This window comes from Pongo abelii, chromosome 12 (genome assembly GCF_028885655.2).
Source record: "Pongo abelii isolate AG06213 chromosome 12, NHGRI_mPonAbe1-v2.0_pri, whole genome shotgun sequence".
Classification (NCBI taxonomy): Eukaryota; Metazoa; Chordata; class Mammalia; order Primates; family Hominidae; genus Pongo; species Pongo abelii.
The window spans coordinates 93,398,638-93,425,702 of record NC_071997.2 but is presented as its reverse complement, the minus strand read 5'-3'; the positions used below and the strand labels follow the sequence as shown (position 1 = coordinate 93,425,702).

Sequence of the window (27,065 nt, the reverse complement as noted above, 5' to 3'; positions counted from 1 at the left end):
CCCAGCCCTTTGGGAGGCTGAGGCAGGAGGATTGCTTGAGCCCAGGAGTTTGAGACCAGCCTGGGCGACATGGCAAGACCCCACCTCTACTCAAAGTTTCAAAATTAGCCAGACATAATGGTGAGTGTCTGTGGTCCCAGCTGCTCAGGAGACTCAAGCAGGATTTGCTTGAGTTCGGGAGTTTGAGGCTGCAGTGAGCCATGTTCAGGCCACTGCAGAGAGTGAGACAAGTGAATGAAACCTTCTCTCAAAAAACAAAAAAAACCCAAAACATCATTTGTGGGTGTGTCTGTGAGGGTGTTTCTGGAAGGGATTCACATTTGAATCAGTAGACTGAGTAAAGAAGACCCACCCACGATGGTGAGGGCAGGCAGGCAGGCATCATCAAACCTGTTGAAGGCTTGGATACAACAAAAAGGTAGAGGAAGGGCTGCTTCTCTCTCCTTGAGCTGGGACGTCCATCTTCTCCTGCCCTTGGATGTGGAAGCTCCTGGCTCTCAGGCCTTTGGACTTTGAAGCTCTCTGTCCTCTCGGGCCTTAGGACTTGGCCTGAATTAGACCATCGGCTTTCCTGGATCTCTGGCTTGCAGATGGCAGATTGTGGAACTTCTCTCCCTCTATAATCACACGAGTCAATACCCATAATAAATCTCCTGTTATCCCATTGGTTAACTGATACCTCTGTGTATCCCATTGGTTTTGTTTCTCTGAAGAACCTTGACTAATACACCTCCTGGGCATTCTCTAACTCCATGCTGTGCTTTATTTTTCTTCAAAGACTCATAACTCTTCTTTATTGTTGGATACATCAGAATGTAAATTGCACAAGGGCAAGGACTTTCTCTTGTCCATTATTATACCCCAGCACCTAGAACAGGAACTGGTACCTAATAGGAGCTCAATTAAGCTTGTTTCTCTGGCACTCCCAGAAATTTTATAAACTAAAACCCTGTGACAAATCTTTCTCTTTAAACTAGCTAGAGTGAATTCTGTTGTTGAATCCTGACCAATTCAGGATATGGTACAAGAAGTGGATGTGGGAAACAATCCAAGGCTGTGAGAATCTAGGATTGGGTATCTGATGTAATGGGGACTGAAGGGCAGCATCTAACTACCATTAATGGCTGGGATGCTGGCAGATGGCCACTCAGTAATAAAACAGGTATTTATTTATTTATTTATTTTTATTTATTTATTTTTTTTGAGACAGAGTCTCACTCTGTCACTCAGGCTGGAGTGCAATGGCGTGATCTTGGCTCACTGCAACCTCTGCATCCTGGGTTCAAGCAATTCTCCTGCCTCAGCCTCCTGAGTAAGTGGGACTACAGGTGCCTGCCACCACACCTGGCTAATTTTTTTTATTTTAGTAGAAACGGGATTTCACCCTGTTGCCCAGAGTGGTCTTGAACTCCTGACCTCAAGCAATCTGCCTGCCTCGGCCTCCCAGAGTGCTGGGATTACAGGTATGAGCCACTGTGCTTGGCCTGAAAAGGGAATTTAAATAATCACCTGAGGCCATCTGGAATAAAATGCCTATTCAAGGCAAGGCTTTGGTGAACTAAGTGTGATAGAACAATATGGGGAACATAAGTAGTAACAGATATGTGAGGTGGTCTGGCTGCTTCTAATTTCACTGGAGAAATTAAAGAAAAAAAAGCACAGGTTCAGAGCTTTAATATCTTGGTTCAAGGCACAGTTAGGACATCAGGCATGTTGATATTTACCCTAAAAGAACCCGTTACTTCTTGTTTCTGTAGGACCCACTTCACAGATCCACTGGGACCTCCATGAGATTACTAAAAAACTGACACAGACGATAACCCTGCAGGGTGCTCAATGACAACAAAGACCGAATTTATGTGAGGATAATTAGTTTCTCAGTTAATGAGACGAGAAGGAGAAATAGCCCAGGAATTGGAATGTGACACTTGAAAGTATTCATGTAACTAAGAGCACCCTAACTTCCTTCCAAACTTCTCTTCTCATAGGAAGTAGCCCCCAAACTTGTACAATGAGGCTTGCCTTGCTGCAGACTCTCAGATCTCACCTGAGGCAGGTGCGTTGTGTGGTGATGCCCGCTGTCTTCAAGCCTTCTCTCCCTACCTCCCCTCAAGGTCTCTAAACCTTAACTAAAGTCTGATCCCAGCATGACCCAGGGGGCCTATAACAAAGTGAAACAGAGGAAGAGGAGATTTACATAGCAAAAAGAACTACAAAATTTTGCTGATTTGTAATGGGGAATGTGTGAAGAAATGGATTTCATGGGTGTTGGACCAGAGGGGAAGAAATATGACTTTAGATTGGGCTGATTATAACAATATGGGTGCAACTTATTCGAGATTCTGGTTTTTTTTTCTTTTTTTTTGAGATGGAGTTTCGCTCTGTTGCTCAGGCTGGAGTGAAGTGGCGTGGTCTCGGCTCACTGCAACCTCTGCCTCCCAGGTTCAAGCAATTCTGTCTCAGCCTCCTGAGTAGCTGGGATTACAGGCACCTGCCACTATGCCCAGCTAATTTTTTTGTATTTTTAGTAGAGACAGGGTTCCACCATGTTGGCCAGGATGGTCTCGAACTCCTGACCTCAGGTGATCTGCCCTCCTCGGCCTCCCAAAGTGCTGGGATTACAGGCATGAGCCACTGTGCCCGGCCCAACTCTTCTTTATGCTGTAATTTAGTCGTTGGGTCCCTTCATTATCTCACCATCCCATGGCTTAATCCACATTCACTACATCGATGATCTTTTTTTTTTTTTTTTTTTTTGAGATGGAGTCTTGCTCTGTCGCCCAGGCTGGAGTGCAATGGTGCAATCTCGGCTCACTGCAAGCTCCGCCTCCCGGGTTCACACCATTCTCCTGCCTCAGCCTCCTAAGTAGCTGGGACTACAGGCGCCCGCCACCACGCCCGGCTAATTTTTTTGTATTTTTTAGAAGATACGGGGTTTCACTGTGTTAGCCAGGATGCTCTCGATCTACTGACCTCGTGATCCACCCACATCCGCCTCCTAAAGTGCTGGGATTACAGGTGTGAGCCACCACGCCTGGCCATGTTGATGATCTTATGCCCACACACCAGTTATTTCTCCTACATGTTTCCTCTAATAAACAATAGTCCAAAAGGCTTAGTATGTATACTAGCTGGTTGTTTATCTCTGTTTGCTATTCATTGGACTTAGGCCTTTAAAAAGACTCTCTTGCCTGTTATTTAAGTAGATTTTAGGAAGGGAGTACAAGTAGAAGACTTCTGTCTTCAAAAAAAAAAAAAGAGAGAGAAGGAAATGACCAGTACACCTAAGAAAACATGCTTATCCTTCCCTATTAATCAAGGAAATTCAAAACTTTTTAGTAAGGTACCATTTCTCATCTGTTAAATTTGGCAAAGATTTTTCAAAAAAGAGATGGTGTCTCACTCTGCTACCCAGGTTAGAGTGCAGTGGCATGATCTCTGCTCAATGCAGCCTCCACCTCTTGAGCTCAAGTGATCCTCCCACCTCAGCCTCCCAACTAGCTGGAACAACAGGCTAGGTTAATTTTTGTAGTTTTTGTAGAGATGGGTTTCACCATGTTGGCCAGGCTGGTCTTGAACTCCTGAGCTCACCTGATCCACCTGCCTCAGCCTCCCAAAGGGCTGGGATTACAGGCATGAGCCACCGCACCCAGCCTCCTTCTCTTTTTTAATGATTTGCTTTCCATGTTCACTGGAAGGTAAGGTGAGGCTCCTTTTCTGTGTGTGCTTTGTTCAATGCTGTAGACTTAGCACTGGCTGGGTGCACAGTCCACATTTATGAAATTTTTTTTTGAATAAATATATTTATTAATTGGATGTTAACCTTTTAAAAATGTTATTTGTAAAATCTGCATAGGTAGATATAAAATTTATTAATTCTGGCAAATAGTTTACCCAATATCTCATTTCTATTTTAGTTTTGTTTATGGTACTTTTTTGTCAAAGGGAATCTCTCAAACTACTGTGATTTAGTATTTGACAGTTAAAAGTCCCTTTTTTCTCGATTTAGTCTTTTTCAAATTTCCAAAAAAACCCTATTGGTATTCTGATTAGAATTTTGTTTAATAAATAAATAAACTGTAGAGGCAATATTTTTATAATCATGAATATTTCCATTTAGAAACATATTCATTTAAATAAAATCCTTACATGACTCAGTTTTGTAGTTGTCTTCATGCAGAGTCAGAACAACTCTTTATCTTTATTCCTAAACTTTTGTTGTTGTTAATATTTGAATGGGATCCTTCTCCACTAGTTTTTTTCTTTTTTTTCTTGAGACAGAGCCTCACTCTGTCACCAAGGCTGGAGTGCAGTGGCGTGATCTCGGCTCACTGCATCCTCCGCCTCCCGGGTTCAAGCAATCATTGTGCCTCAGCCTCCCGAGTAGCTGGGACTACAGGCACCCACGACCACACCCAGGTAATTTTTATATTTTTAGTAGAGACAGGGGTTCACCATGTTGGCCAGGCTTGTCTCAAACACGTGAGTTCAAGTGATCCACCTGCCTCGGCCTCTCAAAGGCATGCCTTGGCCATCCCAAAGGCATGAGACACTGCACCCAGCCATTTTCTGTTAGATTTTCTAAAGTGCTGTTTGATACAAACGCTGTTAATTTTTGCATGTGGAATTTGTAGTGTTATAGGGGTCACTGTACTGAATTCTACTGGTTTTAATAACTCTTTAGGTGGTTCTCTTAGATTTTGTAGATCAGTAATATCTTGCAAATAATGACAATTTTATTTCATTTCCAAAAGCTATGTTTTATTTGTTTTTCTTATTACATTACATTGGCTAGAGTTCTCAGAACAACGTTACATTATAGTGGTGACAGCTGACATCCTTGTCTTGTTCCCTCACTTTAATGAAAGTTCTTTTAGTTTTACCGTTGAGTATAAAATTGGCAGTTGATTTGAAGAGGGGTGGGTGTGCCAACACTTTGGGAGGCTGAGGCAGGTGGATCATGAGGTCAGGAGTTCAAGACCAGCCTGGCCAAGATGGTGAAACCTCATCTCTACTAAAAATACAAAAATTAGCCGGGCATGGTGGCGTGTGCCTGTAATCCCAGCTACTCAGGAGGCAGAGGCAGAGAACTGCTTGAACCCAGGAGGTGGAGGTTGCAGTGAGCTGAGATCGCGCCACGGCACTCCAGTCTGGGCAACACAGTAAGACTCCATCTCAAAAAAAAAAAAAAAACTATTCTTTTAATCCTAGATGCTAGGGATTAAAAAAAAAACATCAGGAAAGGATGTTGAATTTATCAGCATTTCAAATTTTCAAATTTATCAATCATATGTATTTTTTATCTTGTTAGTGAATTATATGAATAGGTTTCCTAGTATCAAACCATGGTTCATTCCTTGAACTCAGATAATCCAATACATAATTTAGCCTCAAATTCATTTTGATTTTATATCTGCTGTAGGTTTTTCTCCTAATTATAACTCCTATAGGTAAATCATTGTTTGCCTTTTGAAGACATCCTGAGACTGGATGGGGCAGCCAGACGCATTGTGGTAGAAAGGGGAATTGTGGCTGGGATTTCAAATTTGCCATGGTTAATTCCACAGAAAATGAAACTGAGAACTGGCTGTACAGAATTTCAGTTTCCAGATTACTTACCCATTTGGGTTTCTTTCCAGCTCATTTAAAAGTGTATGATCACAGTATTCAAAAACTAAATGCATTTTCCTTTTTCTCCTGAACACCTCAATGAGGTTCACAAGATTTGGATGTTTTAATTGCTGTGAAAGAATTGAAATGCAAAGTTAAGTGATCTGTTACTAGTAAGAGCTTCTCCCCAGACCCCTTAAAGAAACTTAAAGTTGGAAGAAATTTAAGATTCATCCAATGTACCTATAATAAGTGGTAACAAAATTGCTTGAATCTCTCTGGTGATAGCAAGTAAAGTACGTAACTTAAAATACTGCACTAAAACAAAAAACACTTTATGTATTTTATGGAAATTCGATATATACAAGTCATAAAATAACCTGAGTAGAAAATTGAGGAAATGAAATTATTGAGTAAGGACTATAAAAATAATCAATATCCACTCAGCTTACATATTGCCATGGATTTTATGGATTTAAATCCAGTCTGGATTCTAATGTTGGCTCCCAGTAATACTCATTCCTAACCATCAAATCGGAATAAACTGTCTATTCTAGAAGTTCCCACAATTAGTCTGTGTTTTAAATTTACTTATTATATGTTCAGCATTGTTCTTTGATTCTGTTGTTCTCTCTTATGCACAGATATTTTGTGTGTTAAATTCTATTCCCAAACTGAAGCATTTCACAAGACAGCCTCTGTTTAATATTGTAAACCCAAGGAAAAATGCTGATTAGGTAGGACAGACTATCACTACAGCGATTAGATAATTTTATCCTCCAAACTATGGTAATGCGTAGAAGCCAGGACTATCGCAGGCAAACAGCACATATGGTCACTCCGCCTGTAACTAGGGTGACCACATAATTCAGCATACACACCAGGACACTTTTTTTTTTTCCTCGCTCTGTCACCCAGGCTGAAGTGCAGTGGTGCCATCTCGGCTCACTACAACCTCTGCCTCCTGGGTCCAAGTGATGCTCATGCCTCAGCCTTCGCTGTAGCTGGGACTACAGGTGCGTGCTACCACGCCTGGCTAATTTTTGTATTTTTAGTAGAGACGGGGTTTCACCATGTTGGACAGGCTGGTCTCAAACTCCTGACCTCAAGCAATCCATCTGCCTCAGCTTCTCAAAGTGCTGGGATTACAGGCGTGAGCCACTGGGCCTGGCCACACCAGGACACTTTTGAAAGGGGATGTGAACCAGGCAGGACACTGAGACAAAAACTATACAGCAGAACTGTCTTGGGCAAATCAGGATACATGATCACTCTTATTCCTAACCCATCTTCCCTGTTGTTTTCCCAGTATAGTAGACAAATCTACTTTCCAAACTCTCTACCATTTACCCAGAAAGATATATAGAGAGAACACAGCATTTTGCATATAGTAGAAGCTCAACAAATAGCAGGCCCAGTAGGAAGTTTTAGGTACAGAGACTCACAATGCATGACTCTACCCTCAGTATTTATTAACATAAGCATAGCTTGACCAAAACAAATGTCACCCTAAAACTGTGTGCCTGCTGCTCCACAGCTGGGGAAAAGAGAATCCATTATATATTAAAAATATGCCCAGGCTGAGGCAGGAGGATTGCGTGAACCTAGGAGTTCGAGATCAGCCTAAGCAACACACTGAGACCCCATCTCTCTAAGGGGAAAAAAAAGAAAAGCCCAAAACACCAAACCAATTTGTTTTCTATGTGCTCCACTGCCTAAAAGAGCAGAAAGGCAAAGAGTGGAAGAGACTAGGTCATCTAAAAAGCCAGTGGCTTTGTGCTGCTGCAAAACCACAGTGTGGAAGCAAAGCAGGGTCTCTACTAGGGGAGTAAAAGATTTACAGATACTACAGTTTGATGCAATGTCAAGGTTAAACCTGGTCCAATCTCCTGTCTTTGGGTAGGTCAGCAATTTATATCGCCTTTACAAATGAAGCTAACCTAGCCCAGGAAAACAGTAACTTGCCTAAAGAAAAACAGGTAGTAAGGAGAGAGAGGCAAACAATTTAAATAACAAGACTACGTGAGGAAAGTAAGGTCGATTGATCACAGAAGGAGCTGTTCAGGACATACATGGACACAACACACCAAAAGCAGAAAGATGGACATTCCGACATTCTGAGGGCCTTCATCAGAGACCAAGCTGAGCCGTAATCAGGCTAGTTTTTACCTTACAGCCTCATTCTCAAGTTGGGGCACTTGTAATGCAGAAGGTACTACCTGAGCATTAACTTCATCTGAAGACTTGGGACGGAGAGGCTGACAGGTAAAAAAAAGCATTATTTTTATTAGAAAGCCACACTGCCTGGTTCAGGCCCGCCCTGCAGCTTAGCTCAGTGAGGGTGCCAGAGCCGGCTAGCTGACCGGCGCGCCCTCTGCTGGCTGAGAGGTAATAGTGAACTTTTTTTTTTTTTTTAATCATGATGGATGTGTTCCTGAAGACTTATCAAGTTATATTTCAAACAAAACCCTAGTATGTATTAGTTGAGGAAACCTGTGGGAAATAATATTTGAAAATGAGAGAAAATATGATAATTATTAGTGACATTATCCTCCCTTACAAACTGAATTTCTGGGGATTTTCTAAAAACCGACGACGTGTCAAAAATGAAGGTTGCCTGTGTGTCCTCGAAATCACAGGGTCTTGTTACATAATGTGTAGCCCACAAACCAGCAGCTTCCGCACTCCCTGCGGAATCTCGGGGCCACCCCAGACCTCCCAACTCAGAATCTGCATTTCAACAAGGTCCCCGGGGATTCCAATGCATATTAACATTTGAGAAGTGCTGCCCCAGACCTCCGTTTCCTCTGCGGAAAATATGGTTGTTGGATAAGAAGCATCTCTAAGGTCGCTTATAGTTCTAAAAGTGTAAGATATTTAGCGTTAAGAAAAAATTTACGTTGAGAACTTGGGAATCTTACATGTCAAATCTTATCAGAGTGAAAACAATTATAACAAAAACCTTTATGTAAAAAATGTGTATGTCACCGGGGGTGATATTCAGTATGTCTAAGAACCTGTGGTGCAGTGCAGACAGGAACCAATGAATGTCGATGCCTACCAGGGCACTGGTGCGGTCCTGTGGGACTGACTCTCTGTGCCAGGAGGTGCTCTTTTAGTTGCTGGTTGGTAGGGGAAGTATTTGGAGGGATATCCAGAGGAGGGCCAGGGTTGGGGGCGAGTGTAAACACTGGGGTGAGTGGACTTAGGATATTTACTAACAAGAATAAAAGTTCTTTTCAATATAACAATCTATAGCTGTATTCATACACAGACAAAATCAGAGTGGCCAAAGTCCAAAGTGATAATCAACTTATTACCCAAAGGTGCTGATACAAAGGAATTTAAGTCCAATGGGGGAAAAATAACTTTAAAATTCTTTGTAATTTTAGCATGCATATTTCACTCAATTCCATGATATTTTACATATATATAAAGTTAACTTACCTTCAACGTACGTATTTCTCTTAGTGCTATTTTCTTAACAACAGGATCATCTTCAGATTCCACAAATTTTTTAATAGCTACTACTTGTCCAGAGGTTTTGTTTCTGCATTTGAATACAACCCCATAAGACCCTTCTCCAATCTTAGCTAATTTTTCATACTTTTCCATTATAGCTGAAGTGACTTAAATTATTATTGTATCGATTGACTTGTAGTACAATGCTGCTCCTGGAAAATAAGGTAGACTTGCCTTAATCAAGCTATAAAAGATAATGTTCTCACAGGTTATATAAAACCAATTTGCCCACATGCCAAAGGTTTATATTCATCAATTAATTGGAAATCCACTTAAAAATATCTGGATATTATTTTGTTAGTTTAGTCCTCTGCAGTTCTTCCAGCTATCAAAAGATTTCATATGCTATTTCTGACAATGGTTCTATGTTGACCTCAGTTGAATTAAAAGAATTTGTGGAAAGGAAACTTATATCCCATCTATTGTTTTCATTATCCTCAAGCAAATAAATGAAATATGATGCTGTAAAATCCAGCTGAAGGAACATTTCATACTCTGGAATATGCTGTTTATCTTTTCTCTTCTAACCCAAGTGCATACACAATGACTAGGAGGAGTTGTGTAAGAAGACATGGTACAAAAAGTGCTATACTTCCACCTGGTGGAGAGAAGAAAGAGCGTGGGCCATTGAACAAAGGAGCCTTTAAAAACACTAACAGGCCAGGCACAGTGGCTCAAGCCTGTAATCCCAGAACTGTGGAAGGCCAAGGTGGGCGGATCACCTGAGGTTGGGAGTTCAAGACCAGCCTAACCAATATGGAGAAATCCCATTTCTACTAAAAATACAAAATTAGCCAGGTGTGGTGGCACATGCCTGTAATCCCAGCTACTCAGGAGGCCCTTGAAGCCAGCTGAGATTGTGCCATTGCACTCCAGCCTGGGCAACAAGAGTGAAACTCTGTCTCAAAAACACAAAACAATAACAAAATCCTTTTAGGGCATTTATTGCTCCTAGCTTTTATTTTCATGGAAGAACAGATTCTTAAGTTCTTAGCCCCAAAAGAAAATAATAAACGCAAAGAAAGCATTCATTCTTCATGAATTCTTTCACATCTATAGCGATTTCTATGGAAATACTGGGTTTTTCTGTTTTGTGTCATCCATTCTTGAATGAATGTTTTGGTGACCGAATTAAACGTTAAACATGATGACTAAGGCCAACATATTTAAATAAATCAGTCTAAGAATTAAAAATAGAAAAATTCTAATTAGTCTCAAAAACCCCAACCCACTTTATCCAGCAGAATCTTGTTAATATAACCTAATAACAATTACAATAATAATGGCACTTAACATTGTTCTATGCAAATTACATAGAATCTGCACAAATATTCTATGAAGTAGGTGTTATTTTTATCCAATTATACAGATGAGAAAAGACACAGTGAAGGTAATACAGAATTAGAACCCAGGCAGTGAGATTTCAAAGAACACAATTTTAACCACTACATTACACAGCCTCTCAGTTAAGTGCAAAAGAATGCATAATTCAGCCAGGCGTAGTGGCTCACACTTGTAATACCAGCACTCTGGGAGGTCGAGGCAGGTGGATCACCTGAGGTCAGGAGTTCGGGACCAGCCTGGCCAACATGGTGAAACCCTGTCTCTACTAAAAATACCAAAAAATTACCCGGGTGTGGTGGCACAGGCCTGTAATCCCAGCTACTTGGGAGGCTGAGGCAGGAGAATCGCTTGAACCTGGGAGGTGGAGGTTGCAGTGAGCTGAGATCGCACCACTGCACTCCAGCCTGGGCGACAGAGCAAGGCTCCGTCTCAAAAACAAAAACAAACAAACAAACAAACAAAAAGAGTGTATCATTCGAAGAACCACTTTATCCAGGTCTTGGTATTAACAAAATGTCAAGTGAAAGAGTTGACTACTTGTAAATTTCTCTTGTTTCAAATGAGTACACATTTTTTAAAACTTCTCTAATAATATTGTCTTTTCCATCTACAGATTATCTCAATGGTGAAAGAAATCATCTACTTTCACTTGCCACCATAAAAATATACAACGGAGAAAAATGTTTACCTGGATATAATGACTACTGACATACTATTTTTTACAGTGGTGCTTTTTTTGGGGGGGAATGAATTCGATTTCCTCTCTTATTAAAGAAAGAAAATTCAAGCATACACACTCAAGTAACACATGGAAAATCCATCACAGATTATGTTCTGAAAGCCTTATTAGTTATACTGTATTTTTACCTATGTATTATTATTTTAAAGATATTTAGATGTGAGCATGCATACCTTTGCATAGTAATAGATGGCTGGAAAGAGAGTAGGAGAAACTGGGAATTTGCTTTAGAAAGTTATTGGCATCTGGCTGGGATCATTGGCTCATGCCTGTAATCCCAACACTTTTGGAGGCCGAGGTGGGAAGATCACTTGAGCCCAGGAGTTTGAGGTTACAGTGAACTATGATTGTACCACTGTATTACTTCCTGGGTGACAGAGTGAGACCCTGTCTCTAAAATAAAATGCGATAAAGTTATTGGTATAAAACTTTATAGATTTGTTAATTTAACCTACTTGATAAGTACTACAGTCATTGGGGGAAACTATAAATATGACAAGAAGCTTAATTATGAAGTTTTAATTTATGCATTATTTTATTATTTCTCTCTAGGTAGTTGTTTGACCTATTGATGTATGTTTTTTCTTTTTTCTCAACAGATTCAGTAATGACTGATTCCTCAGACTAATATTTAGATCTCGTAATCACATCAACCAAACTGCTAAATACAATAAAATAAAGCTCCAGAAAATAGTACTTCACCTAGTAACCGCTCAATATTTCTGTTTTCAAAAGTCCTACTATATGTTCATGGAAAATGAGTCTGAGTATGCAAGCAGGAATTAGACCAATTCCTGTCAATTCCTTTGTGGAATTTACGGCTCTAATTCCAGCTTACTAGGATTATAACACAGTTTCTGGAGGCAGTAATTCCTAATCTATTTGAGATCCAGACCAACTATCCAACTGCTTGATGAATATCTCTACATGAATGGACACAATCATCTAAAAATTGGAACATTCTAAACCAAATGCCTTCTCTTCTTTCTTATCCTCTGTCCATACCCAATGTTCACAAACATGCTCCACGTTATGCCTAAATGGCTTGTCAAGGTACACGTGGTGGGGAGCTTTGAGGTAGCCAAGGACAGTGACTGCTGCCTAAACCTAATCTCTTCATATATCTTCCACGAAGCAATACAAATCAACCAGGACAAATAAAACCACATAAATCCAATGCCTTCAATATAACAAGAAGACATAGGACTCTACAAACTTAGGTAGAAAAGCAAAGCCTAGCTGGGCGCGGTGGCTCACGCCTGTAATCCCGGCACTTTGGGAGGCTGAGGCAGGTGGATCATGAGGTCAGGGGATCGAGACCATCCTGGCTAACACAATGAAACCCCATCTCTACTAAAAATACAAAAAATTAGCCAAGCATGGTGGCGGGCGCCTGTAGTCCCAGCTACTCGGGAGGCTAAGACAAGAGAATTGCTTAAACCCAGGAGGCAGAGGTTGCAGTGAGCCCAGATCATGCCACTGCACTCCAGCCTGGGTGACAGAACGAGACTCCATCTCAAGAAAGAAAAAAAAGAAAAGAAAAGCCTAAATTCTGGAGGGGTTATCTCGAGCTCCCACTGTAAACCTTGGCAGAAGGCAAAGATATGAGAGGGATGAGATCTAAAAAGCTGTAAGAAACACAGAAGAGTAAAAGAAGGGCCTAAGAAAGACTTAAGATCACCTCCTTCCCAAAGAGAAAACACATCACAAGTGTAAAAATACCCTAAGAGTGTCCTGGTAGATCAGAACACTCACTACAAGGAAGGGCTGTAAAAGTACATGGGTCTCAAGGTAGCACTAGTCAGTGTGGCACCATTTTTGGGGAATAAAAGGACAAGAGGGAAGGGAAAGACATCTGTTGGTGACTGGACAGTGAAGGAAAAAAGAAGCGAGAAGGATACGTTTGGCATCTTGCAAGACAAAAGAGAATTCTGAATTGAAGGACATGCGAATCCTCCTATCACCACTAAGACAGGGAAAAAGTGTCATCAATGAAAGAAACTGCACTTTACTACAGTGACAGAAAAGACTCTCTTGGCCTAGGATGATAGCCAGTTTCTAACAGCCAAAACCTGCCCGAGAAATGAAACAGGGGAAAGCCGTCCCCATACAAGCTATTATTGTCAGAAAAAAGAAATGAGAACCCAAAAATTTCAGTTAATGAAAATCATTTACAAAAAAAACACACACACAAAATCTAACCATGAAGCAAAAGAAAACTAACACAAACACTCCAAACTGATTTAAATAGCCTCTCACAATTTGGAGATATGAAAAAGTCACACTGAATCAGAAATTCAAATCACAAGTGGACAAAAATTATTTAAGAAGATATATATATATATATATATGAATTTTATTTTTACTTTTTTTTTTTTTGAGACAGAGTCTCGCTCTGTCACCCAGGCTGGAGTGCAGTGGCACGATCTCGGCTCACTGCAACCTCTGCCTCCCGGGTTCAAGCGATTCTCCTGCCTCCGCCTCCTGAATAGCTGGGACTACAGGCGCATGCCACCACTCCTGGCTAATTTTTGTATTTTTTAGTAGAGGTGGGGTTTCACCGTGTTAGCCAGGATGGTCTCGATCTCCTGACCTCGTGATCCACCTGCCTTGGCCTCCCAAAGTACTGGGACTACAGGCGTGAGCCACCACACCTGGCCTATATTCTTACTTTTTTCTTTTGGCTACTGATGTGTAGATTTGGATAAAAAGATATAAAAAGATAGTTGATTGAACTCAGAAAAGAATCATCAGAAAAAGACAAAATCATATCAGAAATGACTAAATTATGAGATGCTGATAGGAGAATAGATTCAAGTGAAAATTTGATTGGGGCATTAAAGAAAGGCAGAACAGTAATTATGAGAATTAAAATGAAGAAAAAAAGGTAAAAGTTTAGACAGAAAGTTGAAATGGAGACAGGAAAAGAAGTCCCAACATATGTATAACTGGAGTCCCTGAAGAAGACAAAACAATGAAACAGAATCAATAGTTGAAATAATAATCCAAGAAAATTTTCTGGAAATAAAATAAAAGCTAATTATATCTATTGAAAAGGCCCACTAGGTAGTTGGGAAAACTGACCCAGAACAACCAACTCCAAGACATATTTGAATAAAACAATCAAAGATAAAGAAAATACTCTCTGAGCCTCCAGACAAATATATTAAATAAGTGTGAGAGGATTAGAGTGACATCAGACTTATCAAGAGCAATGTACACTACAAAGTAACAGTGCAGCAGCATCTTAAAGAAACTCCAGGGAAAATGAAAACCAAGGATTTTATATTCAGCCAAGCTGTGTCCTTCAAGTTTAAAGCTATAGATAAACATTTAAAATTTTTTTTATTGTTTTTTTTTTTGAGACAGGGTCTTGCTCTGTTGCCCAGTCTAAAGTGCAGTGGTGCAATCATGACTCACTGCAGCCTTGACTTCCCAAGCTCAAGCAATCCTCTCACCTTAGCCTCCCAAGTAGCTGGGACCACACCTGGTTAATATTATTTATTTATTTTTGTAAAGATGGGGTCTTGGTTTGCTGCCCAGGCTGGTCTCAAACTCCTGGGCTAAATTGATCTTCCCACCTTGGCCTTCCAAAATGTTGGGATTATAGGCACGAGCCTCCACACCCAGCTGATATTTTAAAACATGCAAGAACTCAAGGAATACTGTACCCATAGTCCTCTTGAATGTATTGGTGAAAGGCCTTCATCCAACCAAGAGTTGACTAGAAAAATTTCAGCAAAAGGATTTATGGTGAGCATCTGATATATTTAAAGACCAAAGTAAAGGTAGAAACAAGAGTGGAAGAATAAGAAATAAATATTATAAATTCTGACAAAGTAGAAAGTAATGCAACTAAATTATGTTAAAAGAATGAAGAGGGAAAGAAAGATGAACAAGCTTATTGATAATCAAATAGGCAATAGGTGAGAGTAAAAAATGCCCTTAATCTATTTAGGAGGCTGAGGCCTGAGGACTGATTGAGCTCAGGAGTTCAAGACCAGCCTGGGCAATACAGTGAGACCCTATCTCCACAAAAAGATTTTAAAAACTATCTGGGTGTGGTGGTACATGCCAGTAGTCCTAGCTACTCAGGAAGCTGAGGCAGAAGGATGGTTTGAGCCTGGGAGTTCAAGGTTACAGTACAGTAGAACTATGATCATGCCACTGCACTCCAGCTTGTAGACAGAGTGAGACCTTGTATCAAAACAACAACCACCACAATAACAAACACCCCAGAATTGCTATAATATTACCTAGAATGTTAAGTTTTCAACAAAAAAATTAGGAGATAAAACTGGATTTTAGGAGGAAGTAGGAAAGAAGAAGAAAGAAAAAAAAATATGGGACATGCTAAGAAAAAGGAAAGTGTGACTGATACTCAGAAAAAAATGAAGTCAATAAAAATGGATTCTGAGTAGACTCAGATGTTGGATTTAGCTGACAGTCTTCAAAGCAGCTGTTATAAATATGTTCAATAATTAAAGCAAATTATAATATAAAGAATTAAAGAAAAATATGAGGACAATGACTCAATGAAGAGGGAATTTCAATCAAAAAAATGAAAATAAAGAAAAGAACCAAACGGAAATTTTAGAGTAAAAAAAAAAAAAACCAGAAATGAAAAATCCTGTAGATGGGACAAACAGGAGATCTGAGATGACAGAAGAAAGAATCAGTAAAATAGACCAATAAAAAATAGTCAAAATGAAAGAAAGAAGAAAAACAAGATGAACAGAGCCTCAGAGACCGATGGAGGCAAAATCAATAATACCAACAGACATGTAATGAGATTCCCAGAAAGAGAGGAGTAAGCGGAAATGGCAGAAAACAATATTTTATGAAACAATGGCCAAAACCTTCCAAATTTAATGGAAAACATTAATATACAGGTCTGAAAAGTTCAATGAATTCCAAATAGGATAAACACAAAGAAATCCACGCCTTGATACATCATAGCCAAACTACTGAAAGCTAAAGACGACATCTTGAAAAGAGAGAACGATTCGTATACAAGGGAACAACAATATGCATAATGGTTGACTCTTCATCAGAAAAACAATAGAAAACAATAAACAAAAACTGGTTCTTTGAAAAGATCAACAAAAGTGAAGCTCTAGCTAGAGTAGGCAAGAAAAAAGAAAGAAATAAAAGTTATCAAAATTAGGACCATACTACAGAAATTTAAAAAAATTAAAAGACAATATTCCAAACAAGTTTATGCAACAAAATTAGTCAAGTTGGTTGGACAAGTGCCTGGAAACATACAAAATAATCAAATGGACTCCAGAAGAAATAGAAATCTGATTACAACCATAACAAGTAAATAAATTCAATCAGTAATTAAAAATCTGCCCACAAGGAAAGGCCCAGGATCAGACAGCATCACAGGTAAATACTACCAAACATTACCAAAGAAAAATTAATATCAATCCTTTGCAAACTATTTGAAAAAATAGAAGAGGAGGGAACATGTCTCAACTCATTCTATGTGGCCAATATCACCCTGATAGAAAGTCAGACAAAGAAATCACAAGAACACAGATTATTCTCGTGAATGTAGACACAAGAATCCTTAACAAAATAATTAGCAAACCAAATTCGGAAACATAAAAAAGATTATATATCATGACTCTGTGGTACTTATCTCAGGAATGCAAAGTGGATTTAATACTGAAAATCAATAATGTAAAATACCATATTAATAGAATAAAAGAAAAACATCACATGATCATCTTAGTACACATGAAAAAGGAATTTGACAAAACCCAACACTCATTCATGATGAATACAAGAGGACTTCCTCAAGGGCATCTGTGAAAAATCTACAGTTAACATCATGCTTAATGATGAAAGATTGAATGTGTTACCCCTAAGACTGGAAAAAAGATGTTTGCTTTCACTATTTTTATTTATCATTGTATTGACAGTTCTTGTCAGTGCAATAAGGCAAGAAAAAGAAATTAAAGGCATATACATTGAAAATGAAAATTAAGGTCAGGCACGGTGGCTCACACCTCTAACCCCAACAGTTTGGGAGGCCAAGGTGGGAGGATTGCTTGAGGCCAAGATTTTGAGAGCAGCCTGAATAACCCAGCAAGAACCCCGTCTCTATAAAATAAATAGTTATTAAATGAAGTGCTCAATATATATGAATAATTTTTTAAAAAAGAAAATAAAAGTAAAACTGTCATTATTCAGAAATGACATGATACTATCTACAGAAAATCCTAATGAATCTATAAAAAGTCTACTAGAAATAATGACCAAGTTTGCAGTGCAGTAGGATACAAGATCAATATGCAAAATAAATCGTCTTTTTATATAATGGCAGCAAACTATTTGAAAATAAAGTTAAGAAAACAATTCCATCCACATTAACGTAAAAATGAATAAAATACTCAGGAATACATTTAACAACTGAAGTGCAAGACCTGCATACTGAAAATTACAAAACACCATTGAAAGAAATTAAAGATCTAAATAAAAGGAGAAAAATGCCATGTTCATGGATTTGAAAACCCAGCAAGACATCAGTTTTTCATAAATTCATCTATAAACTAATTCCTGGCCAGGAGTGGAGGCACATGCTTGTAATCCCAGCTCTTTGGGAGGCTGAGGCAGAAGGATTACTTGAGCCCAAAAGTTTGAGACCAGCCTGGTCATCATAGTGAGACCCTGTCTCTAAAAACATAAAAAATAATTAGCCAGGGTCTAGTGGCCCTCGCCTGTGGTCTCAGCTGCTTGGGATGTTGAGGTGGAAAGATCACCTGAGCCCAGGAGTTTGAGGCTACAGTGAGTTATGACTATGCCACTGCACTCTAGCCTAGGCAATGCAGCAAGACCCTGTGTCTAAAAGCCAAAATAAACAAAATTTAAAAAAATTAATTCCTTATACAAATTCCAACAGGCTTTTTTTGGGTAGAAATTGAAACTAAGATTTATATGGAAATGCACAGGACCCAGAATAGCCAAATCAACTTTGAAAAAGAACAAATTTAGAATATTTATATTTAAAATGTATCTTAAATTTGACTTAAAATTTTACTATAAAGTTATGGTAAATCAAGACTGTGGTACCAGCATAAAGACATATATCAATGAAACATAATAATGAGTCAAGAAATAAACCCTTCTATTTATGGTCAATTGACTTTTTAATTTTTATTTTATTTTTATTTTATTTTTTAAGACAGAGTGTCACTCTGTCACCCAGGCTGGAGTGCAGTGGTGTAATCTTGGCTCACTGCAACCTCTGTCTCCTGGGTTCAAGTGATTCTCCTGCCTCAGTCTCCCAAGTAGCTGGGATTACAGGCGTGTGCCACCATGCCCAATTAATTTTTGTATTTTCAGTAAAGATGGGGTTTCACCATGTTGCCAGGCTGATCTTGAACTCCTGATCTCAAGTGATCTGCTTGCCGTGGCCTCCAAAAGTGCTGGGATTACAGGCATGAGCCACTGCACCTGGCCCAAGTGACTTTTGACAAAGGTGCTGCAGCAATTCGACAAGGAAAGAATAGTCTTTTCAACAAATGATACCAGGACCATTGGATATCCATATGCAAAACAAACAACAAACACACACAGTAGACAGACACCTCATACAATATAGCAAAATTAACTCAAAATGGACAAACACCAAAATGTAAGAGTTAAAACTGTATAACTTCTAGAAAAAAAAAGAGGAGAAAAATCTTTGTGACTTTCAGTTAGGCAGATTTCTTAGATATGACACCATTAAGCATGACTCATAAAAGAAAAAATGGATAAAATGGAATTTATCAACATTAAAATCTTCTGCTCCTCAAAAAATTTCCCCATTAAGAAATTGAAAAGCTAAGCCACAGACTAAAGAAAAATATTAGCAAATCTTATATCTGATAAAATATTTGTATCCAGAATACATAGAGCATGCGTACAACTCAATAGGAGGTTAAACAACCCAATTTAAAAATGGACAAAAGATGTGAATAGACATTTTACCAAAGATACACAAATGTCTACTAAGCACATGAAAGGATGCTGTTAGCCATTAGGGAAGTGTTAATTAAAACTGCAATAAGATAGCATTACATACACATTAGAATGACTAAAATCCAAAGACTGACAATATTAAGTGTTGATAAGATGGAAACTGGAACTCACACACATCACTGGTGAGGATGTAAAGCAGCACAGCTCCATTGGAAAACAGTTTGGCAATGTCTTAAAAGTTAAACATAGGGCCAGGCATGGTGGCTCACGCCTGTAATCCCAACACTTTGGGAGGCTGAGGCGGGTGGATCACCTGAGCTCAGGAGTTCAAGACCAGCCTGGCCAACATGGTGAAACCCCATCTCTACTAAAAATACAAAAAGTAGCCAAGCATGGTGGCACACACTTGTAATCCCAGCTACTTGGGAGGCTGAGGCAGGAGAATCGCTTGAACCTGGGAGGCGGAGGTTGCAGTGAGCCGAGATTGTGCCACTGCACTCCAGCCTGGGTGACAGAGTGAGACTCTGTCTCAAAAAAAAGTTAAACACAAATTTAACTTAAAAATTAACCATAAACAGCAATTTCACTCCTCAGTATCTATCCAGGAAAAATTTTAAAATAGATCTAACAATGACATGTAAGCAAATGTTCACAGCACCATTATTCATAAGAGGTCCCTATACGGAAAACAATCCAAATGTTCCTCAACTGATGAATGTGTAAACAAAATGTGGATTATCCATGCAACGAAATACTATTCAGCAACAAAAAGGAATGAACTTGTTATAATGTAGATGAACATTAAAAAAAAAAAAAAAAAAGAACCAAATGCCCCAAAACATAATGCTAAGTGAAAGAAGACAGACACAAAATCCTACATATTTTATAATTCCATTACAGGAAATTTCTAGAAAAGACAAATGTGCAAGTGAGAAGGGCACATCTCCTCTGTGGTATTCTTGGCAAAAATGCAAAACCTAAATCTAATTATGAGTTAACAATAGACATGGCCAAACCGAAGGGCATTCTACGAATAACTGGCCTGTACTCTTAATAAAAAATGTCAACATCATGAAAGAAAAGATCAAAGCACTGTTCCAGATTGAAGACTAAAGAGATGGGAAAACAAAATTCGATGTGTGATCCTGAACTGGATCCTGGACTGGGGAACAACATGACCATAGAGGATACTACTAAGATAATTGGCGAAATCTAAATTTCGACTGTGGATTTGATATCAGTTTCCTGATTTTGGTAATTTGTACTGTGATTATATAAGAAAATGTCCTAGTTCTTGGGAATACACTGAAGTATTTACGGGTGAAGGGATCTGATGTCTGCAACTTACTCTCAAATGGTACAGAAAAATTAATATGCATGTGTTATACACACACTGAAAAAGAAAACAATAAACAACATAAAAATTGAGCAAAACGTAAACAGTGAGTCCAGATATATGAGTTTATTACACTCTTATTGCCAGCTTGAAATTATTATATCAAGAGTTATTTTAAAGGGTGTTATCTCACTTTTCTCCTTTATATTTACTTTCATTACACCAAAGACATCTTTCTCAAACATCAACAGGATCAGATATCATCATCCTTTCTCGGAAATGTCTTATGGGCTCAAACGCCACAGAATAAAGTTCAAACTGTAATATGATATTTACAGTTCTGTATGCCATGGCCCCAATTTACCTTTCCAGCATCACTTCTCAGATTCTTCCCCAAACACTTCCAGGACTCTAAGCCTCCTTTCATACCCCTGCCTAGAATGTCTGACCCTTAAATCTTCATCTTTTTCAAGTTCAAGTCAAATGTCTTTCTGCTTAGCTTCTCCCAATCCCCAAAAGCAGGCTCTTTCTCTGCTCGCACGCTATGTTAACGACTTCCTTTCACCCTTTCAAAAACATTATCACATTGCCTTCTATTGTTAGCCTATTGTCTGGCACATAGTGGACCTCCATTGTAGCCCTACCATAATGTTATTTTCCAACCTTTCTACTAAATATGTAAAATGACTTACTTTTTAAAGCAAAGGCAATAAGTACATTTTGATTATTAATACAGTACTTGGACAAGAAATCAAGATTAAATGGTAATATAGCTATTGGCAGAAAGTAGATTCAATTGGTTGAAAATAGTTTTCTTTTTCCTTTTTTTTTTTTTTTTTTAACAGACAGGGTCTCACTCTGTCACTCAGGCTGGAGTGCAGTGGCACGATCAGGGCTCACTGCAGCCTGTACCTGCTGGGCTTGAGCAATTCTCCTGCCTCAGCCTCTTGAGTAGCTGAGACTACAGGCATGTGCCACCATGCCTAGCTAATGTTTGTATTTTTACAAACATTAGAGGTGGGGTCTCATTATGTTGCCTAGGCTTTCCTTGAATTCCTGGGACCAAGTGATTCTCCCATCCTGGCCTCCCAAAGTGCTGCAGTTACCAGCATGAGCCACCCATGCCTGGCAAATTATTTTTCATAGTCATCTTTGACCTTCAAACTGAAGCTTTATACCTTTTGGCTACAGGGCTTCCTGACTTCAGAATTTACTAAATATTTGACTCGCAAGTTAAAGTTCTGTGTACAAAGGCAGATAGGTATAGAACTGAGCCCACTTATGATTATCGAAAGAGGTAGATAGATACTTCAGTGGCTCACTAAATTCTTTGAAAATTTCTATTTAATTTCCTTAGTCTCAAGGATTTGCAAAATGATGTACACAGAAACAGAACAGACTTGGAGGTAGGTTATTTTCCATGATTGTATCACAAATCAAGTCCTGAGGACTCAAGCCAGCCTAAGGAATACACTGAAAGAAGGAAAACAAAATCAAGAAAGGGAGAGGTAGAAAAAAAGAACAGCGAAAAAACACATTTTCTAATCTAGGAGCTTTAGGAAACTCTTACGTAAACAGTGGCATTAGGAATGATGGGGATGGCCGGGCGTGGTGGCTCACACCTGTAATCCCAGCATTTTGGGAGGTCGAGGCAGGTGGAGCACTTGAAGCCAGGAGTTCGAGACCAGCCTGGCCAACGTGGTGAAACCCCATTTCTTCTAAAAATACAAAAAAAGTTGCTGGGCGTGGTGTCCTTCCTTTGTAGTCCCAGCTACTTGTGGGGCTGAGGCAAGAGGATCGCTGAACCTGGGAGGTTAAGGTTGCTGAACCTGGGAGGTCAGCGTGCCAAGGTGGCGCCACTGCCCCCAAGCCTGGGGAACAAAGTGAGACCCTGTCTCAAAAAAAAAAAAAAAAAAAAAAGGAATGACGAGGGAAAAAGAGATTTTGAAGACCAGGCCAGATCAGTTAGGGGATCCACAGGCTGTTAAAGTCACAACCTCCTATGTTGTTCTTATTGTTTTCAACCAAACAAAACATGAATTTATATTTAATAAAACTAATCAGTAAAATGGGCCATTAAATCATTGTTTTATCAACATAACACTGAATTATTGAATTTCAAAAGTACACACACCTATTTATAAACCTGTCCAGTTGACAATACAATCAGACTAATTAAAAGCATCCCCAGAAAACCAGAATACCACATAATTATACATAATCCGATAAAGTAATTTTGTTTAAATATATCACATTTCGTGTGTGCACATAACAGATCTGCAAGTCAAGCATAAATCCACTTTATTTCCAGGCCTCTGGTCTTCAGCCTTCTTCATTTAATGACAGTTCTCTTTCTCGGCCATAGGTAGGCCTCCGCCTCGCGCGCTCCTCGGCCCCCGCCGCCGCCCACTCCCCGGGCAGCACCGCTTCCGCCCCGAAGGACCCGCACCGGGTCAGTGCTGCCACCTCTAACCCGACCCTTCCCTTCCAGGGGCCACCGAAGCGGAAGGCGGTCCCGCTTTTCTTTCGGGGAACTTTTCTTGGTTCCCGCAACTGGGATCCGCGGTCTAGACCCCGTGGCTCACCCCATCAACCCCGCACGCTGCCCCCAGTTCCCCCGCCTCTGGCAGAATCCGCACTTACTGCACGGACGAGGCGACGGTGACGCAGCCTCGAGCAGCGCCGAACAGCCCTAGCCCCAGCTCCCGCGCGTGTCGCTCGGAGGAGGCGGCCGTGTACCCAGCGACTTCGGAGCCAGCGGAACCGCCGCAGCGTCTCCCGGGCAACCGGCACGCTAGGGCGCGCGGGGCAGGGCGGCTTCCGGAGCGGGTTTCCCTGGCGCTCGCAGCCCCAGCCCTGATCCTTCCTCTTGGTGGGTATAACCTCGGGGCCGAGCTTGTAGCATCAGGTTGTGAACGGAGCAAAAGTTGCATGAGAACGCTCAGGAAACATTTCAACCCCTTTCCCCTTAATACTGTGATTACACCATGTCCCCTTCTTTCCCAAGGCATCGAGAGCACTAAAAAACAGCACACGTAACTCGAATATTAATTAGTTCGTTTCCCTGCCTGGGCAGAGACCTTCAGTTTGCAAGATTCTCTGTCATTAGTCATTACTTTGCGGTCTTGTTTAATTATCCAAATACCTTTTCAGCAGACTTCTGTAGGTTTTTGCGTGAAAAGCAGCTATGGATCAGAGGCCATTTTCCTAATTCACCTAGCATTGTACTAGTACCTGGGGCCTAAGAATCAGACACAGGTTTGACACCTATTAGGGAAGAAAGTCAATGAAACAAATAATAATGTAATGAATGCTATGTGGAGATAATGTATTACTTGGGAAAGAGAATTTTGGCTAGAGCTTACCCATTTTATTCCCAGGACTAACTTAGAAATGCTATATGTTAATAAGCACACACGTACTTTGTTTCAGCATTAGCAAAATGCTCCCCATGATCATGGCCAGGTTTAGCATCTCCATACTTCCCTAAACAGGTGACTGTCTTCTCCTTTTCTCATCCATCTCATTTCTTTTCCACTTCTTTCATTTGCTTAGATACATGCTCAAATCTCCCATCTTTAACAAACAAAACCAAACCAAAAACCTTTATCTCCTTCTTTTGAGAGCAAATACACTTCCACGAAAGTCAAATACTCATAAAATTCACATCTATCCAATTCCTATATAATTTCCACCATCTATCATGCTATAGAAAAATTTCTCATTAAGTATGCAAGTATCACCTTATGTACAAATCCATCAACCCATTTATATCTTCATGATACTTGCTCTCCAGTTTCTGAAACTGTTGATTCCTAGCTGCTTCTCTCATAAGGAGGCTCTTCACAACCAGGCCCATCTTTTTATGCAGCTTCCTGCCCTATTACTCTGCTTCAGGCACCCGAAACTCTGGTTCATTCAATTCAATGTCACTATTTCTTGAACATGCAGTATTTGCATATGCCTTGGTCTAGGTTACAGGTTCCTACCTTGCTTTCTTCCTGCATATGATAAATTTCTCTTCATCTATCAACAACCTGGTTTACAAATCTTACTACACAAAGCAGAATTAGGCACAACCTCTTGTGCCTTTTTTTTTTTTTGGAAACAGAGGCTCACTCTGTTGCCTAGGCTAAAGTGCAGTGTCACAATCATAGCTCATTGCAGCCTCAAACTCATGGGCTCAAAGCGATTCTCTTGCCTCAGCCTCCCTCCCCAGTAGCTGGGACTATAGGCATGTGCCATTATACTTGGCTAATTTTATTTTTTGTAGAGAAGTAGCCTCGCTATGTAACTCAGGCTGATCTTGAACTCCTAGGCTCAAGTGATTCTCCCACCTCAGCCTCCCAGTGTTGGGATTAGAGATTTGAGCCATCACACTGGGCCTTTACCTTGTTTTAATACTGCTTACTTCTGTTTGCCTTTATTCATCCAAGTGTGCTCCTTGGATGAATACTGGCTGGGAATTAAACCTTTTCCATCTCTTCTCCAGTGCTAGTAAAGTGCCTTGGCTACACTGTAAATAATCACTATATGTTGTATAAGTAATTGTCTCACAAAAGTTAAAAAAAGTCTTTGTTATAATGACTTTTGACTACTTAATATACTTTAACTGTAAATTTTATGTAAATCCTTTTATCTTTATACCAAATTTGGATAAGAAAAATGCCTTTCGGTAAAGCAAAAAATTAAGACAGAAGTTAATATCTCTTGTGCAGAAACAGTGAAAATAAAAATCTGAAATCCAACACCTGGAGAAAAAAATATCTAATTTTAGAAGAAAGAATGAGAGAGTCTGTTGTAGTGGGCAGTGGATATACCACATGTATTTTATATAATAGTCTTGCACAGTGGTTAAGAGAATACACTTTGAATCAAGTGCTGAGGTTCAAATTTTGCTGTATTATTTACCAGCTATAGTCCTGGGCAAGCTGCTAAAACTTTCTGTGCCTGTTTCTTCATCTGTAAAACAGAGTTAATAACACCTCACAGGGGTGCTCTGGGGCTTAAGTGGGATTATATAAAGCATGCAGATGAGTACCTGGCACACATATACGTGGACTGGGAACGTATTATATGCCCTCTTAGTGTTTACCCATTATTTTGTATAGCACATACTTTCACCTCTCCGCCAGTAATGGTGAAAACTAATAGAATCTGTCCTTTGTTTCCTGGTCTCTAATGAAATCAGAGTCACATGTGCAAGCTGAATGATGCCATTAGGCCCATAACCAGTTGATCTCATTCTTCTCAAAACCAGTGTCTATGCAATTAGCTAATAAGAAGATTGCTTTAACTTCAATAAAGACGAAATAGATTGTTTCCAACATTTAAGTGAGTGGCTGTCTTCCTTTTGTGTACATAAAGATCCATAATCAAAAATTCCTGGGTGGAATCTAGAAATTTGCACTTTTAACTATTACCAAAGATGATTCTGAGGCACACTTGGACACACTCAGAAGCACTGATTTAAATTTAGTGCCCACCAGTGGTTTTCATGCTGCGATGCACATCAATCATTTGTACAACTTTATTAAAATATAGGTTACTGAGCCTCAGCCCTCAAGATTATGACTCCAGATATATCTTAGAAAGCTCCTGGGTAATACACAGCCAGTTGTGTATTTGATTTTTTGAAAATGTTTCTAACTGTTTAACAGCTAAATGTGATGACTAACGTTTTTTGAGATATGACCCTTTATATAACTTATGTCTTAAAAACTGAAAAAAAAAAGTGGTTCAGCAAAAGGATAAACTAAACAACCCTGTCAGTAAGAGCCAAGAACAGAATCTTGATCACTTAAAAATCTTCACTTAAAAATCTTTTCCAACAGTCTCTGCTTTTCAGCAAATTGATAATGTTATACTGACAAAGATGTGTCAAAAAAGTCATTAGTCATTAATGATAGGATTATTCACAATGTGGGAAAAGTGATAAATGAACTCAGTTGTTATGGTTATTAGCATCTGTATGATTTTAGATGTGGAAACTGTTAAATTATTCAAGGCCATTGTGACAGGTAGTGGCATAAGCAATAGTGGAAATGGTGCCTCTTGATCCCCAATCCAGTTCTTCCCTCTTCATCTTCCCCTTCCTTACCTCCAGAACTGCATTTCCCAATGCTTCCTTACTTTCTCTAACCCAGGCACTAGCACATTTTTTTCTGTAAAGGGTCAGCAAAGTAAGAATTTTAGGCTTTTCAGACCATATAGTGTTTCAGAAGCCACTCAACTCTAATATTATAGCACAAAAGCAGCATAGACAACATGTAAGTGAATACGTGGTGTTGTGCTCCATTAAAACTTTATTTACAAAAACAGGCAGTAGGCTGGATTGGTCTGAGGACTGTAGTTTGTGGACCCCTGCCTCTAACCAGAAAAGTGTGAATGTTTGACTTTTCTTATCAGGAAGTCAAAGTTTCTGCAAAAGATGCCCTTCTCTCCTGTGTGGAAATATTAATGCTTCATGAAATTGAAATCACATATCAAATACAAATCATGATTTGAGGGACCAAAATTCAGTACTTGAGAATTTAACTA

At 39.5% G+C, this 27,065-nt stretch overlaps 1 protein-coding gene across 5 annotated transcripts in view; it reads right to left on the bottom strand.

Moving 5' to 3' along the window:
* The window catches only part of CDKL4 (cyclin dependent kinase like 4), a 95,160-nt gene that overhangs the window by 66,697 nt on the left and 1,398 nt on the right, over positions 1 to 27,065 (bottom strand). Inside the window, exons 1-4 of one of the 5 annotated variants that reach the window (XM_054547636.2) lie at positions 24,515 to 26,361; positions 23,948 to 24,101; positions 9,058 to 9,284; positions 5,620 to 5,741 (exon numbers count right to left, since the gene is read on the bottom strand). In XM_054547636.2, coding sequence (XP_054403611.1) covers positions 5,620 to 5,741; positions 9,058 to 9,225 — 290 coding nt within the window. In that variant the 5' untranslated portion in view covers positions 9,226 to 9,284; positions 23,948 to 24,101; positions 24,515 to 26,361. Of the gene's footprint in view, positions 1 to 5,619; positions 5,742 to 7,697; positions 7,869 to 9,057; positions 9,285 to 11,388; positions 11,610 to 23,168; positions 23,273 to 23,947; positions 24,102 to 24,514; positions 26,362 to 27,065 lie in introns of those variants that run through there. The other 4 variants (XM_024242564.3, XM_054547632.1, XM_054547635.1 and 1 more) reach the window with 4 other exon arrangements.